A 16,597-nucleotide genomic window follows, 5' to 3' on the forward strand; every position below is an offset into this window, starting at 1 on the left:
GTTTGATTTTCTCTCTGACATAAACAGTCAATTCCGAGATTTGATGCTAATTAGTTGATCCTTCATTAGTGATATCAATGGGAAATCATTACTACATGTACAACAGAAAAAATACGGTCTTTGTCAGTTGGAAATTGTATTTTCACGTTTGCTTCCTAAAGTAATTTTGATAAAACGGTTTTACAATTTCCCGTGGGTAGAACAGCAAATAAATCTTTTCCTTTTACAAAAGTTTTTATAAACACTCTAGTTGTAAATCCTTACGCTTAAACGGTAAATTCAATCTATTAGAACTTTCTTCGATAGTCGTTATTTTGAAGGTGTGTTGAATCAACCAATCAAATTAAATACCGATATTTTGGTTAGCCTCGTTCTGACGTTACAAACGTGTGTCTTTACCAGACGTCGTCGGAAATTTACAGAGAAAATTAAGCGTCTATTTGCACGAGACTAAAAAGAGGATGTTGCACCGAAGCGGGAATTTTCCCTAATCGGAGCTCCGTGCAAGCACTCGTGACGTAGAACTGACCTTCATTCATATTTATACTCATTGCGTATTTGCCATTTAAATATTTAATATTCTATACTACTACAGTCCAGAAGCTCTTATACTCGTATGTATTACTTTCTACAACCAACAATTGGCAACTGTACATGACTCTGACCACAAAACAAAATATGGGAATTTAATACGCATTAATAAAGTTCAACATTACTCGAAGTACATGCACCTGTAAAAAATGATTCAATATAGCAATTTGCTACTGGAATACATATAAACTCAAACTGTTTAACGGTTATTTACCTTGTTTGGCCTTAAAGTTTTTCTTCCAAAGTTTTGATAGTTCACAACGGATTTTCGTAAAAGGCACCATGCCTTTGTCAACAACTTTCATTCAGAAAAAGCATACAAGTTCTCGTTAGCAGCCTTGACTATTAAAACACAGACATTACAGGCTGTTTTCAGCGTGTTTGTTGAGAGTTCTATTCACAAACTAAACAGTGTCCAGATTGGAAGCTTATTTCAAATTCGACACATGGTAATCAACAGAGATTTGACATGAAACATTTATAAAAACTAGAAGCGTGTTTCAATTAAGAAAAAAAAAAATCTGGATGGAAAACGTAATATGAAAAAAAAATGTGTTCGTGAGGGAGTCGAACCCGGTCGTTTTAAAAATAGAAAACATCTTTACATATAAGAATCGACGACCTTACCCTCTGAACCATGCAGTAGACCATACATTACGAAGGAAAATTAACGTACAGGTGAAGTTGAAAATAATACCAGTGAAGTCATTTCGATTTTTTTAAATTTACAAAAATGCCCTCGTGAAAAAAAATTTCAAAGCGACAGTTTTTAGAGGAAAACTCGAAGAATATGTTGATGCTAAATCTATTTTATTTGACGGAGGCAGTTTTTCTGAAATTCGGGGATACCCCTCCAGTTTAACGCCAAAATCATATAAATCGCTTATTGCTTGATTTAAACTCGAAATATTTTGGCTAATTTTGTCAATACACGTCTTTTAAACTTATTTTCAAAAATCATTGAATCAAAACATACGTTCCAACTGGTTTTATCATATATTTGAATAACTTAATTTTTTCGGTCTTTCATGCAACACCTTTAGGGAAATTAACATGAGATGTGCAACACCTTCTTTCTCTGTTTTAAATGTGTCTTGTATAAAGCTTGATATCTGTGTTTTAAGTATTGATTGATTGAGCTTTTACGCCGTTTTGGCAATATTTTAGCCATGTTTTAAGTACATGTGTAGTTAAATATATGCCAAGTACTAGTATACTATCTGAAGTTAATCAAAGCTGTTGCTTATTTAATAGCATTATTACGTCATAAATAAGACTTTTCCCCGCCTTTTTTCAAAAAGAGCTTGATAACTGTTAAATTTCATCCCGATTATTGCTTAGGAAAAGCACCTTTTCCCTCTGTCGAGCAAAATGAAATTAATATATATTGTGTGTCAATAGCAGTTGAAAAATGTATTTGAATATGAATTTGCTCGACGCATGGGCTCTATGTTTTCTGAAAGGAAAACACCCTGAATTTATTAATTTTTTCATTGATTTTGGCATTTTATGCCAACTTCACGCTTCTGTCGTGTAACACAATGCAATTTTGGATCAAATTAAACGTAGTTTAGGTTTTCTTATATATTTCTTATTTGAATGCCAGATTTTGGGACTCCTACTGAAAACATCCATTTTCTGGGCCAGAGGACTGTGGAAACTGTACCTGCTTCTTACACAAGCTTGAGAGGAACCCAATCCTTGCAAATGACGTTCAAATCTACGGTGTTTTGCATCTACCCAGTTTGGGTGCGTTCCACATCAGTATCAGTCTCGTTAGGATAGCTCTATAGTTTGTTCAACTCAATCGTCATTGAATGTAACCTTGCGGATGAGGCAAGGTGTGCAAAAATCCCAATAATTAATGTCAGCAATCCTCCTATGTCCTGAACATTGTATGACCTTTCACCGTGGCTAACCCATCCAGTGTGTTAAGACACCATTTCATTAAAATCCTATAAAAGTCTCTGGTGAACATGCAGTGTCAATATAAATCCATCTAGATATTATCTTGATTTTACTAAGTGGGATTGCTGTAGGGGTAATTTAAGATTTGTTGTTGATCGATGTATAAAGGTGCTCTCGATGTATAAAGGTGCTCTCGCTCGTGTTGCTGAATAATGGTCACTACCGGGCACATATCCAAACTTTGAACAAATTCTTATTTCAAAATAGGTTTTATACACTTTAATTCATACACAGTATGATAATGTATAATTGACACTTATAAAAGCAATCTGTCGCAGCTGATCCTTCAAAATTCATATACTGTTTAGTTTTTGTTTCTTATTATTGAATGTACATAAATTGAGTTGGTTAACAAACATTCGCCAAAAACAAAGAAAACGAAATGTATAAAAAAAACACCTTATGTTCCTAATAAAATGAAAACAAATTTGAAAGAATCTGTCTTATGATACAATTTTCTTGCAGATTGTGTTATCATTCGTTGGACACCATCATTTTATGGTTTTGTAATTGATAATGACATGGAATTAAGTTATAAGATAGCAAAAAATAAAGAGAAGCTATCCCCAAATTTTTGTTCCAGTTGCAGGAAATGGGCTTATGCCTTGATCATGAAATTATTCATGAAACTACACGCAGTAAATGTGTGCTTCCTCGGCTGTGACTACTTTACGGGTGTTTTATATTAAATGCAAGACAAAGATTATGATTGCGGCCACTTCTAAAAGCAACATTACCCAGAAACAAGAGAAATCAAGCGCAGATGATACGTCATCCCAGTTTACATCTTGTTGGAAAGATTGTCTGTTGCTTTTTCCCTGAGGGGAAGATTTCAAACATATTTTACACCTCAGGAATCTCTCCATAGTAACAATTCCTCTGTAAAACTTGCCCACCTTTCTTTCGGACTTTCTATAGTGGATCCTGAGTTGAAAGGAGGACAAAATTATGGTACCCACCCCAAGCGTCATTTGAAAGATGAGATATACTCCTAACATTGATGTTTTTTCTGAATTAACCGGAAGTTGCATGCTGATTATGGATAAAAACACAGCGAACGCCAGAAAAACAGTCACCGCAAACGACATCTTCTCTCCAGCATCTGCGGGTATTACAAATACCAAGAGACTTATTACTCCTAGAAGAACGACTGGTAGGATCAAATTCATGACGTAATACTGTGGTTTACGGCGCAGAGTCAGGGTGAATGTAACCTTAGCATCCGCTTCATATTCAGGAGAAGTCTGAGAAGTTGAATGCACGATGTCCCATACCGAGTTTTGCACATAGTCATAGTATTCTATTGGTGCATTCTCCTCATATAAAGTAATATTCAGTTCACTTTTCAGGAAGCTCCAGCTGACGAAGACAAAATTGCAGATCTGAGTGTCGAAAGGAAAGTAGGTTATGTCGATATCACACTTGCTCTCGAATATCTGGTAGGGGTACCAGTAAACCGTACCGTCTGGTATAACCTCCACATAGTAGAACTCCCCGCCCAATTCCTCGAACTTTTTGACGCCATTCATAAGTACCACGTCAGGAGTCCAGATATCTTTCTATCCATAAATAGAATAGTATTATGTTAAAATAATGACGTAATTTACTTCATGGAGAATTATACGTTTGTTTTGCAAAGGGACGATGACTATTGAATTTTGAGTTTCTAGTATGATAAGGCGTTTTCATACATGTTTTTAATTCCCCTGTAACATTAGTATAGATGCAATATATTACTTTGACAAAACCATATTCGGTATAATGTTCTCAATTTGTAAACATAGAAAGATCGGTAGGGGTGAATAATAAATTTTTGTGTATTCATCTATCATATATTGCTACATATAGCATCTTAGAATTCTTCCCATGGGAATCCGGGTTAGTAAAAGGTCCTCAGTACCCATTTCTCGTCGTAAAAGATGACTAAATGGAGCGGTCCTTCAAATCTGACACGTCTTCATATGAGTGAAAAATTCTCGAGATGGACGTTAAACAGTATATAATTAATCAATCAATCGGACGAGACCGCAAAAACTGAGGTCCCGTGTCAAACTAAAGATCCCTCCCTGCTCAAAGGCCGTAAACGCCGAGCATAGGCCTAAATTTTGCAGCCTTTTACCGGTAATGGTGACGTCTCCATATGAATAAAGGATTCTCGAGAAGAACGTTAAACAATATACACATTGTACAATCAATCTTAGAATTCAATGTCACGCACATGCAATACACACTTCGGCAAAATAACTTCAATTGTTTCGAGGGAATAGAGTTTTTCAAACGAATAGAATATAAGTAGTACTTTGAATTATATAAACTTAATACCGTTTCTTAAAAGGTGAAGAACAAGTATCATGGCCTTAATGTTATGAGAGAGAAAAGTCGTTAGAGATATATCCCACCTGTTTAAAATACAGCCTTTCAATTCCTGTACTACTTTCATCCCACTGAAGGAGCTCGTCCGTCCACGAAATGCCAAGGTGCGCGGTGGTCACTAACCGCTGCTGGACAGCGTCAACTTCAACAATACTGGACAAATAGAACGTCGTGTAAATATAAATTGTTTCATCCTGATCATAAACAGGGCGGATCTTGTTGGAATAGTCAGCCATAAGTGATTTCTGGAGCTGCTTATAGTCGTCTATGGAACTTCCACTCAGTAAGATTGAATCACAGAGTGAGAGTAAAATCAGACGAAGCACCAGCATGGTAAAGTTCTATGGAAGTGACAGTGGAATGGTCGGATGGGCTGGATATGCTGGCTGCAGACGGTATATTGCTGGAAACTACTTCGCTGAAACAGACACACCGTTTATAAAGGCGATCCACTGACCTGTGTCCATCTACGAGATAACTTACTTAAAACTTGAATTTTAACAGTAGAGTAAATTTAAAAGTGTGTGTTTGTTTGTTTGCGTGTGAGAACATGTGCGTAATAAATAGATAATCATGTTCAATGTAAATGCCACATGTCTCATCTTCGATACCCGCCCGTGATTAGTTTGACTTTAAAAGGTAAATTCAGCAAAATTCTTTTAAACTGTGAGAGAGAGAGAGAGAGAGAGAGAGAGAGAGAGAGAGAGAGAGAGAGAATATAAAATTCAGTACTCAAACTTTTATCTATTAGCGCTTTTGCCGAGCATTGTCTCAAAATCTACTGACGAGCCCGCAGGGCAAAAGCGCTTTAAAAGTTTGAGTACTGGATTTTATTTTTGACTTTCTTCTACCCCGATACCAAGAATATCTCTCTCTCTCTCTCTCTCTCTCTCTCTCTCTCTCTCTCTCTCTCTCTCTCTCTCTCTGTGTGTGTGTGTGTGTGTGTGTGTGTTGCCATATACCCTCCTTATTACCTTTTGACCCATTTCAGCTTAAGGTATTTCATGTATAATGAAAGCATAATGAACAATTCTGAAGGATTTAGATCAACATAAAAGTTTATTGTTAAATAATGATGAAAGTGAAGCAGATGAAATTTACTTGACTGGTAAATGATTAGAAGCTGACCTTTCTGCACTTAAGACTTTTTGGAAGAGTTGTCTGCCCATTGTAAAAATAAGAAAAATCTAATTGTCTAGAAATGTGTGCGGTCAATGATTAATTTTATTTCATATTTTCATAAAAGGAAAGTGTATGTAACTTTCTACCAAGAGATTAGTATGAAAATATAATTTGTTTTTAAAATATTGTAATAATACATGCTTTTCCCATATACTTCAATGTTAAATTCTAGGTGAAATAAATCAAGCAATAAACAAAATTTTGAAAATTCCTATGGTGGATTATTTTTATTTGATGAACCCTTCAAAATGATACCATGATTACAAATATTCCACCATTCATTTATTAGATATGAGATATGGTCATTATACATTGAATACCTTAATATATAACATATAAGATGCCAAATGTACCATATTTAGTCCCCCTTCATCATAATTACTCACAATTGTATTTCTTTTCAACTTTTCTACCTTGTATCCCCAAATGAATTTAAAAAATATTTTATTCAACTCTTCCAGGCAATGCTGAAAATAAGTGTATGAGCTTTGGGAGTGCTTAAGTTTTGATAATTGTGATTTTACCTATTGGAGTTAAATCCCGTTTAGTCCACAAACCTAGCAATTTTTTAATGACATTGATTTTAGATTGATAATTACATAAAGTCATGTCTTCCAGATGTTTTGTAAATACTATTCCGAGGAGCTTAAAATTGCTATTTCCCCATTTCATTTTCAGATCATTACACAAAGTTTCGGCGGAACCTAATTTGCCCCCCAACCAACCAAATTGCTTGTGATTTTGAAATATTTAAACGTAGTCCAGAAATCATTCTAAACATATCAATAACTCTCATAGATTCTCCAATTGATTTTTCACTGCCATCTAGCGGTAATAAAGAGTCGTCCGCATACTGTCCTAATTTGTTTTCTTTTCCAGCCTTAATATTTCGATTTTCTTTAAGTGCTTTTGCCAACAATTCTACTGTAATAATAGAGATTTATGGTGTCAATGGATCTCCTTCTCTACAGCCTCGTTCAAGACTGAAGAATTTATACAAGTTTCCATTGTTAATTATACAACTGGTACTAGAGATGTATAGAGTAAGAAACCATTTTACAATAGATTCCCCAAAATTGAAGGACCTGAGTGCCTTTACAATAAAATCCCATTCCAATGAATCAAATGCTTTTTCAAAATCTAATAATAATAACAATCCTGGCTGATTTTGCTTTATTTAGATAGTCAATCAAATCATACACAAAAAAAACCCCGAGTGTTTTCACCAATAAACCGTCCCTTTATAACAACCCTTCTGAGAGTCACTTATGATACTTTTTAGTACTTTCTTTAAACGATCATGATATGGAATTAGAACCAATTTTGTAATCAACATTTAATAATGATATTGGTCGCCATTTTTTTTATATAGCGTCTATTTTTTTCATCTTTGGGAATGCAAGTTATTACACCTTGGGATTGAAATTAAAAGACAAATTGTTGATTTTAAAAACAATGCAAAGTACATCATGAATTGTTGAGTCCAAATCAGTGTATTGTACAGAAAATGAACTCTAGTTCTTATGTTAAATTTTTATATCAAGTTCTGAAGGAAAAGGAGTTCATAGCCCCACAACTCAAAAGAGAGAAGTGGGAAACTTATCTCAGTGAAACTATTTCAGAAAAATGTTGGGAATTTCATTATATGAATGTATCATTATGCACAAAAGAAACAAAATTAATTTATCTTCAATACCGTATTCTTATGTGTTATATAGCTACAAACTCTTTCCTTCGCAAACTTAAACTTGTAGATAATGACTTGTGTTCATTTTGCAAAAGTGAAAGAGAAACAGTCACTCATATTTTTTATGACTGTGTGTATGTATCTGCCTTCTGGAGAGATTTTGTGAAATGGTACAATGCATTTGTCAAAGGTTATAAAATCACAAAAAGAAGTGTTACTTGGCAATATTGATGGAAGTTGTTTGGAAAATTTTCTTCTTTTGTTAGCACAAAAAGCACATTTATTACTCCAGATCACAGGACTCAAAACCCAAATTGTCAGATGCAATTAATTTGTTTAAATACTATAGAAATTTAGAAAAATATTGTTAAAATGTATTTCATAGCAAATCCAAAATGCTTGGTAAATGGGCATTGTATAATAATATAGTGGACAAGTAGTTTGTTGAAAATCATAATACATTTATATGGAAAATAAAATAATCACCTTTATCTTTGAATGTGTATAGATGTATGTTTATGTATGTATATATATTTCCGTGTGTGTATGTATATATCATATATACAATTCACTGTTATTATTGATACAGAAGGTGCACAGAGTAATTGCAAGTGTGAATGAGCGAGTGTAGATTACAGTTTGAATGTTTGTATGTATAAATGTGTTGAAAATACAAAAAATAAAACATTTTTTTTTTAAAAAGTAGGTAGGTAGGTAGGTAGAGAGGTAGGTAGGTAAGTAATTCCCTGCCCGATAAACTAAAATTTATTTCATATAGATGTAGTTTGCATAGGAGGGGATGAAAGCGGGGGTGTCCCTCTAGAGCGAGACTTCAAGAGGGTGTTATGGCTCTAGAGTGAGTCTTCCCCCTGGGGGTAAGGTTTATTCTACAGCAAGTCTGTTGGGGAGAGGCTCACTCTAAAGCGAGACTACCGGGAGAAGGCTCACTCTAGAGGCAGACTTCTGGGGGGAAGGCTCACTCTAGAGCCTGACTTCCGCGGGGGGAAGACTGGCTCGGGGGGGGGGGGGGGGGAGTCTGGTTCTATAGTGAGACTTCCCCCTTCGGGAATGCTCACTCTAGAGCCAGACTTCCGGGGGGAAGTCTCACTATGGGGGGAAGCCTGGCTCTATAACACCGGTAACAGAATTATGGCCTACGCCGTCAGAGCCTTGATATCCTGTTACGGAGGGGACTGTCGTAAATCGAGCCAGAAATATTACTTCGCGTGTTGGGCCCTTAGAACGAATAATTTGAAATCTTCTGTGTTAAGGAGACATTTTGATGTTCATATGAATGACCTTGACGAGCATCTACCATGAATTATCTGAATTCCTCTTTATGACATAAAATTAAAAATAAAATAAAATTTCTAAACTCTACGCACAAATACGAAATTTCTTAATTGGGTTAATTTACGATAAGGACATTGAATCAAGAAGTCATAGAGTTATGTGTGATGCTAATGAATGTCAAGGAAAGTCCATCTAACGGTTGCGCAAGGCAGGAGGAGGGGGAGGTATTGTGTAAGATGCGTATTGTAAAATCGATGTGAAATTTTGATACGTCGATTTTTGGATGTGCTAAGTGTTAAAACCGCCAGTGTATGCTATGTAGATGGGTGTTTATACAAATATTTACGATTTTCTAGCCGTATAAGGCAAAAAATACGTTGTTCATACGTATTTAGATGTAATTGAAATTTCGCAATTGTGTATTGCGTCATGTTTTTTGAATGACCTATTAAAACACCGTTTTGTTTTTCAAACCTCGTGTTTTGATATCCAGTGCTGATTTTGAGCTGACGAAAAGGGAAAGGACGGAGAAAAACGGGAAATTGTGAAATTCACAACTTCCTTCAAGGTAATGTTTTATTTTTGTATTTTCAACACATTTATACATACAAACATTCAAAGTAAAGTAGAGTGAAAATCGGTAAGTATTTTCACTATATATTACTATAGAGGAAAAAAATAATTAAACATCAGTTTACAGAATTGATGACGAATTACGCAGTCGGAAACGTTATATGTTACCTATCTCGTCTGCCGACACCAGAAAAACAACACCCTACGCGGCATTTTCGAAAAAAAAAAATTACCCGCAAACAAGACTACCCTCAAATCCACGTGTTTTTCACATACGTGTAAACAGCCAAAGTGCACCTCAGGAAGTAGCCTCAGTTACCAACAGCAAATAGTTCCTTTGTATACACTTTGTTATTTCTACAAATTACACAAAATATCCTAATCAGGGGTACAAAAATTAAGAGAAAAGAGGAAATGAGAAAAATTGCGCAAGGAAAATAATTTCTTTAAATATATGGAACTACAATTGATTTGATTGGACAATTACCGGTGTGATACCTCGAGATCTAGCAGCTACCCTTGGGGCTAGGTATGGTGGCTGATTTGTGTCATTTTACAAGTTGTCGTCTTTTCGTTATTTTGAGTCGAAATGCAGCTAATATTATCATTTTGCCGTGTTTTCGTTATTATGGGACGAAAAGTCGCTAAATATCGTTTTGTTGTCTTTTTGCCTCCAAATGACACCCCCCCCCCAAAAAAAAACCCCGATGAAGTGTAAAATGGCACAATCAACCACCATACCTAGCCTTTAGGCTAGCCGCTACGATCTTGAGGGAAATGAGTACCAATTCATTTCCTATAGACCTCGATACTAACCTTTGGCACTCTCACTAATTTTAAACTATATTAATTTTAAACAAGATTGCTACACGTAGCCCTGTCCCCTACCGCCGCAAAAAAGTTGAAGAACAGAAGTCCCATAACTCCATGTAGAATTTGTCGAATGAAAATGACGGTGCAATATGATCAACTACATATGGTGACTAACAATCCTACAAAATTTGAACAAAACCCATAGAGCGGTTTCGGATGAGTTAAATTGCGTCCACAAAGTGTTCCTACAGCGTAGCATGTACAAATTCAACAAAGTCCCATAACTCCTGTAAAATTTGTTGAATGAAAATGACGGCACAACATGATCAACTACATACAAAATTTGAACGAAATCTGTTAAGCGGTTTCTGAGGAGTTGCGTCCACAAAGTGTTCCTATAATGTAGCATGTACAAATTCAACAAAGTTCCATAACGCCTGTAAAAATTGTCGAATCAAAATGGGGCGTAATATGATCAACTACACATGGTGACAATATGAACAAAATCCGTTGAGCGGTTTCTGAGGAGTTGCGTCCACAAAGTGAAGGGGGCGGACGGACGGACGGACACCGGTATTTCTATGTCCCCTTCCGCGTTGCGGTGGGGAACAACAAATGACCGCAAACATTTCAAAGTTCATTCCAAGTGTTGATAAAAAACGAGAAAAAAAATATACAGGGTCCCGTGGCTTTTATAGGCCATATTTGTACCTTCTTTTTTTTAACAACACATTGCAATCTGCAGTAAATTACACCCTTCATTTTAAGCACACCCTAACATGGTAATTTCCTCAGTCATTTCTCGATTTTGTGCGATAATTTTTCATCCTGACAATTAATTGGAACCTCTATATAATATTTCTTTCAGTTCCAAATAATTTCACTCTTGATATTAGCCAATCACACAACAACTAGACATTTATACCTCCGTTCTATCTTGGGTAAACTGCGTCCGGGTTACGCATGCGGGGGTTTGGTACTCATTCCTTGAACGCAGCCCTGTACATTTTTGTTTAGCGATTGTAACTAATGGACACTTCTTTGTTGACTTCACTGGTGGAATATATTGTTTTACGTTCCTCTCGAGAATATTTCACTCATATGGAGCACCGGTGTAATAAATTTACCATATAATATATGCGTGACCACGCCGCTCTCTTTAGATAATTATCCGATCAACTCTAGTCTAGATTCAACACATTCACTTTACCCCGAATTTCCTCATCAAGTTTGAGAATGCGATTAAGTTTATTAACAGATAATTTACTGCTGTTAATGCGGATTTCATTTAATAAATAATTATAAACGTAATTACTTAATTGTAAACAGGGATCTGCAGCTTTATTTGTCCGTTATAACTTGTAAACAAATACAACTACAATCATGTATTTTTATATTGTGGGCGCAGCTATTAAAATATTGGAAATATGTTATTGTGACTGTGATTAGTAAAAAAACAAGAGGCCCATGGGCCACATCGCTCACCTGAGTCACCTTGGCCCATATCTGAAGACTTTCCAAATATATTTGCATGTAAAACCTTAGTCCCTATTATGGCCCAAACTACCCTTTGCAAACTTGAATCTACACTATGTCAGAAAGCTTTCATGTGAATGTCATCTTCTTTGGCCCAATGGTTCTTGAGAAGAAGATTTTTAAAGCCTTTTCCTATATTTGTATGTAAAACTTTGACCCCCCCACTTGTGGCCCCATCCTACCCCCCGGGGGCCATGATTTGAACAAACTTGAATCTGCACTATGTCAGAAAGTTTTCTTGTAAATATCAGCTTTTCTGACTCAGTGGTTATTGAGAAAAAGATTTTAACTATATATTTGTATGTAAAACTTTGATCCCCCCTTGTGGCCCCATCCTACACCCGGGGGCCATGATTTGAACAAACTTGAATCTGCACTATGTCAGAATGTTTTCATGTAAAAATCAGCTTTTCTGGCTCAGTGGTTCTTGAGAAGAAGATTTTGCTATATATTTGTATGTAAAACTTTGATCCCCTATTGTGGCCCCATCCAACCCCCGGGGCCCATGATTTGAACAAACTTGAATCTGCATTATGTCAGGAAGCTTTCATGTAAATCTCAGCTTTTCTGGCTTAGTGGTTCTTAAGAAGATTTTTAAAGTTTTTCCCTATATATTTGTATGTAAAACTTTGATCCCCCCTTGTGGCCCCATCTTACCCCCGGGGGCCATGATTTGAACAAACTTGAATCTGCACTATGTCAGAAAGTTTTCATGTAAAAATCAGCTTTTCTGGCTCAGTGGTTCTTGAGAAGAAGATTTTTAAAGTTTTTCCCTATATATTTATGTGTAAAACTTTGATCCCCCCTTGGGGCCCCATCTTATCCCCGGGGGCCATGATTTGAACAAACTTGAATCTGCAATATGTCAGGAAGCTTTCAGGTAAATTTCAGCTCTTCTGGCCCAGTGGTTCTTGAGAAGAAGATTTTTAAATGACCCCACCCTATTTTTGCATTTTTGTGATTATCTCCCCTTTAAAAGCGACATGGCCCTTCATTTGAACAAACTTGAAAGCCCTTCACCCAAGGATGCTTTTGGCCATGTTTGGTTGAAATTGGCCCGGTGGTTCATGAGAAGAAGATGAAAATGTGAAAAGTTTACAGACAGACGGACGGACGCCGGACAAAATGTGATCAGAAAAGCTCACTTGAGCCTTCGGCTCAGGTGAGCTAAAAATTGTGTCATTTCATAAATATTCATGAAAATCGAGGGTTTCGCTGATTATGCATCCACGGTTTGAGGTAGGGTAGGTACTACCGGACTCTGTAACCATGTCTAGCGACAATGTGGACTAGGGACATGGGACCTTCAGAAATTATAAAAGGTTGATAAATTCTACAAACTTGTATCAAGGTCAAGTGACTCCAGTGATGTTGACCTCTGACCATAGAACTTAAAATTCGTATTACTCAAGAACCAGGTCTGATAGAGATGTTATCTTCAGAATGATGAAAGGATCTACAAACTAGTACCAATGTCAAGTGACTCGTGTCCCTGACCTCTAGTATCAAAGTCAAGTGACTCCAGTGACCTTGAACATACAAACTCATGACTGGAATTGATAGAGATTGGATCTTTGGAGAATGATAAAATTTACAAACTAGTATCAAGGTCAAGTGACTTTAGTGACCTTGAACATAAATCTGGTGTAACTATAGAATCGGCACTGATATAGACATGGAATCTTTTGAAATGATAAAAGGATGTTCTGACCTACAAACTAGTATCTCCTGTGGTATTAACCTTGATTATAAAAACTTGTATAACTTTAGAACCGGGACTGATAGAGACATGAGGTCATAGAAAATGATGAGAGGATGTTGGGACCTGCAAACTAAGATTAAGGTCAAGTGACGCCAGTTTTGCTGAATAAAAAAAAGATTTTTTTTTTAAATTTCAAAATCAAGGTCTTTGTGATCTAGATTTTTTTTAATTACGTTAAATTTGGCATGGATTTTATGCAAAGGAGAAAATAGACTAGTACTCAGAAAAAAGCCAATCCACTTTTATACAACAGCCAGTACTTCGTTTGGGAGACTTTATAATCGGTAGATTATAATCATATCTTGTTGTTTCAATATCTATATTTCCATTGTTTCTACCTTCGATATCTTTTAAATAACGATCATAATGATAACCAATGCATGCGAAGCAGTAGTGGAAAAACGAATCTCGTCTATTTTAACGACTAGGAATTCCGACAAAAAGAAAAGTAGACTGTAGATATAAAAATGAATTTCATTTAAAAAATACATGAGGGTATAATCTGCAATGCTTCATTTTACAAAAAGCGGTATCTAGCTTCCTGAAGTATGCCGGCGTGAAGAGTCGCAGTTCATGCGGCCCTCATGTATTAATTTTATTTCTAAATATAGATGCAAAAGTGAAAACAAACTGCCTATTGCAAAATGTTCCATAAATTTGGATTTGTACGAGTTCTTTGAAAAGTTTTCCGAGTAGTCTACAATTCAAATTCACTACATTTTCTCGCTTCAGTTACTGTGTTCTGAGCGGTTCCTAACTGACAGGTGAATAAATCATCCAGTCTCCGATTGTACACTGTGTAACTTTTACCACAAATACTTCCATTTTCTGTTATGCATAGAGCCCTATTGAACATGCAAGGAATCAAATGTACCTAGATAATATCTTGATTTCACTCAGTGGGTTTGTTTGTTTGAATACGTGTATATTGTTTGTACGTCCCAATGGAGAATTTTTCATTCATGCAGAAACGTCACCGACCAGTTTCAGGTGAAATGCCACGAAGAATGAGTATTGGTCATAAAAACATTCACGTTCATGACAGAAATTGAAACAGTCATGGGCTTATTTTCTAATAAAATGATGGGTACCTGCACGTGGGCACCTGCCTTTATTGCAAGTTCATATATATAACTTGTTTCTGAATTTCAACTATTCTCTATAGAGAAGATGAGAGACATAACCCTCATCGACTTCTCTTCGCAAGTATATTCATGTTTTGATTCTGGAAAACATGTCAATGCCGGAGTCGGTGACGACCGACCTTTCGACTCAGGTGTGCCTGGATTTACGCAATAGACAAGTTGTTTTCAAACATTTAAAATAATGCACGGAACTGTCACTAGGAGTCAACATATATTTGATTTTAATCCATTTTCAACATGTCTCCTGTTTACGTTAACTGGTCTTAGAAGAAGCGATTAAAACCCGGGACAAGATACACCGAGTATACCCCAACATGCGGGGTGTAGGCTATGTTGTGACCGGAGTGTAGGCTACCAAAGCGGAAATATAGATGTTTGAGGTTCGTTTTTGCAAAATATCTCAATTTATGGATATATTTTGCAGAAAAGCATATGGTTACGGAAGAAAGCATTAATTCAGGAATATATCCACTGTACACTTTCTAGTTCTATCAAGCACATCAACACAATCTCGACGATTGGAGCAAGTTTGGCACAACCGCGTGTCTATATTTAAATATCAGGACGACGCTTTGTTTTATCGTCACCTATATATGACCAATAATTACGTGCTATCTGTTTACGTTTATGCAAAAGGCTACAGATTCATCCTCGTCAAATCAGTAATCACCATATTTATGGAAAGGTGAGGGTAACGAACAGTGATAAATCTCATAACTCCTATAACGAATACAAAATAGGGAAAGCACGGATCCCTGGACATACCAGAGTGTTAGCCCTTTTTAATTAAAGTAAGGTCTATACTATTCCATCCAGACATTTTACTTACAAACTTCAATTTTCCATACTTTTTAAAAATACATTTTAGGGATCGTCTCTAAACTGGAAAATTAAGGCTTACAGTACATTCACCTATAAGTTTATGTGCTTTAACCAAGGAACAGTGTTGTGAACATATGATAGTAAATTAAACTTACCAATGGCCATAAGCGCCGAGCATAGGCCTAACTTTTGTGGCCCTTCATCGGCAGTAGTGACGTCTCCATATGAGTGAAATATTCTCGAGAGGGACTTAAAACAATATACAATCAATCAATATACAATCAAACAATACACAAATATACAATCAATCAATAAATCCCTCATGTGGTCTTTTGGGTTGACTGAGCATCAAACATTGTTTGAAGAAGCTGGTGTCTGAGAAAGTTGAAAGCAGGAAGACGTTTAACCTCTATTTGATCTCTTAACTGCTGAGGTGCGAGTACTTTTAATAATGAAAAAAATAAATAGTATACCATATTATATGAATGCAAATCGGTAAGAGATATATACATGTATCATTAAAATTATTATTGATATGATACAAGTCTAAAGATATATCATACATATGTACGTAAAGATATATTTGGGGTGTTGCTAAAACGGGGAATTGAAGCAGCAATTATAAAGAGAACGGGAAGACATACTCAGAATCCACGGTTTGATATACTACATACAAATACACAATATCAACATGTATACATAGATTTGTCTTTAGAGCAAAAATACTGAAACATGTATTTATGCCCAAAGGCGGATCCAACGCTGGCGACCCAACCCCTCGTTTAGTGTGTTTTCCCAGACCTCTGAGACTGTAACCCTCTGTTCTGAAATTTATGGATCCGAAACTAATTG

General features: G+C 36.0%; 1 protein-coding gene across 1 annotated transcript; it reads right to left on the bottom strand.

The window, feature by feature from the left end:
• Positions 1 to 3,239: 3,239 nt before the first annotated feature.
• Positions 3,240 to 5,207, bottom strand: LOC125658244 (acetylcholine receptor subunit delta-like). Its single transcript, XM_048889432.1, has 2 exons — positions 4,959 to 5,207; positions 3,240 to 4,118 (listed from the first exon to the last, which is right to left on the bottom strand). Exons 1-2 carry the CDS (start codon positions 5,166 to 5,168, stop codon positions 3,240 to 3,242), a joined length of 1,089 nt encoding a protein of 362 aa, XP_048745389.1. The 5' UTR covers positions 5,169 to 5,207.
• Between the last annotated feature and the right edge of the window lie 11,390 nt (positions 5,208 to 16,597).

Source organism: Ostrea edulis, chromosome 9 (assembly GCF_947568905.1).
Source record: "Ostrea edulis chromosome 9, xbOstEdul1.1, whole genome shotgun sequence".
Lineage (NCBI taxonomy): Eukaryota > Metazoa > Mollusca > Bivalvia > Ostreida > Ostreidae > Ostrea > Ostrea edulis.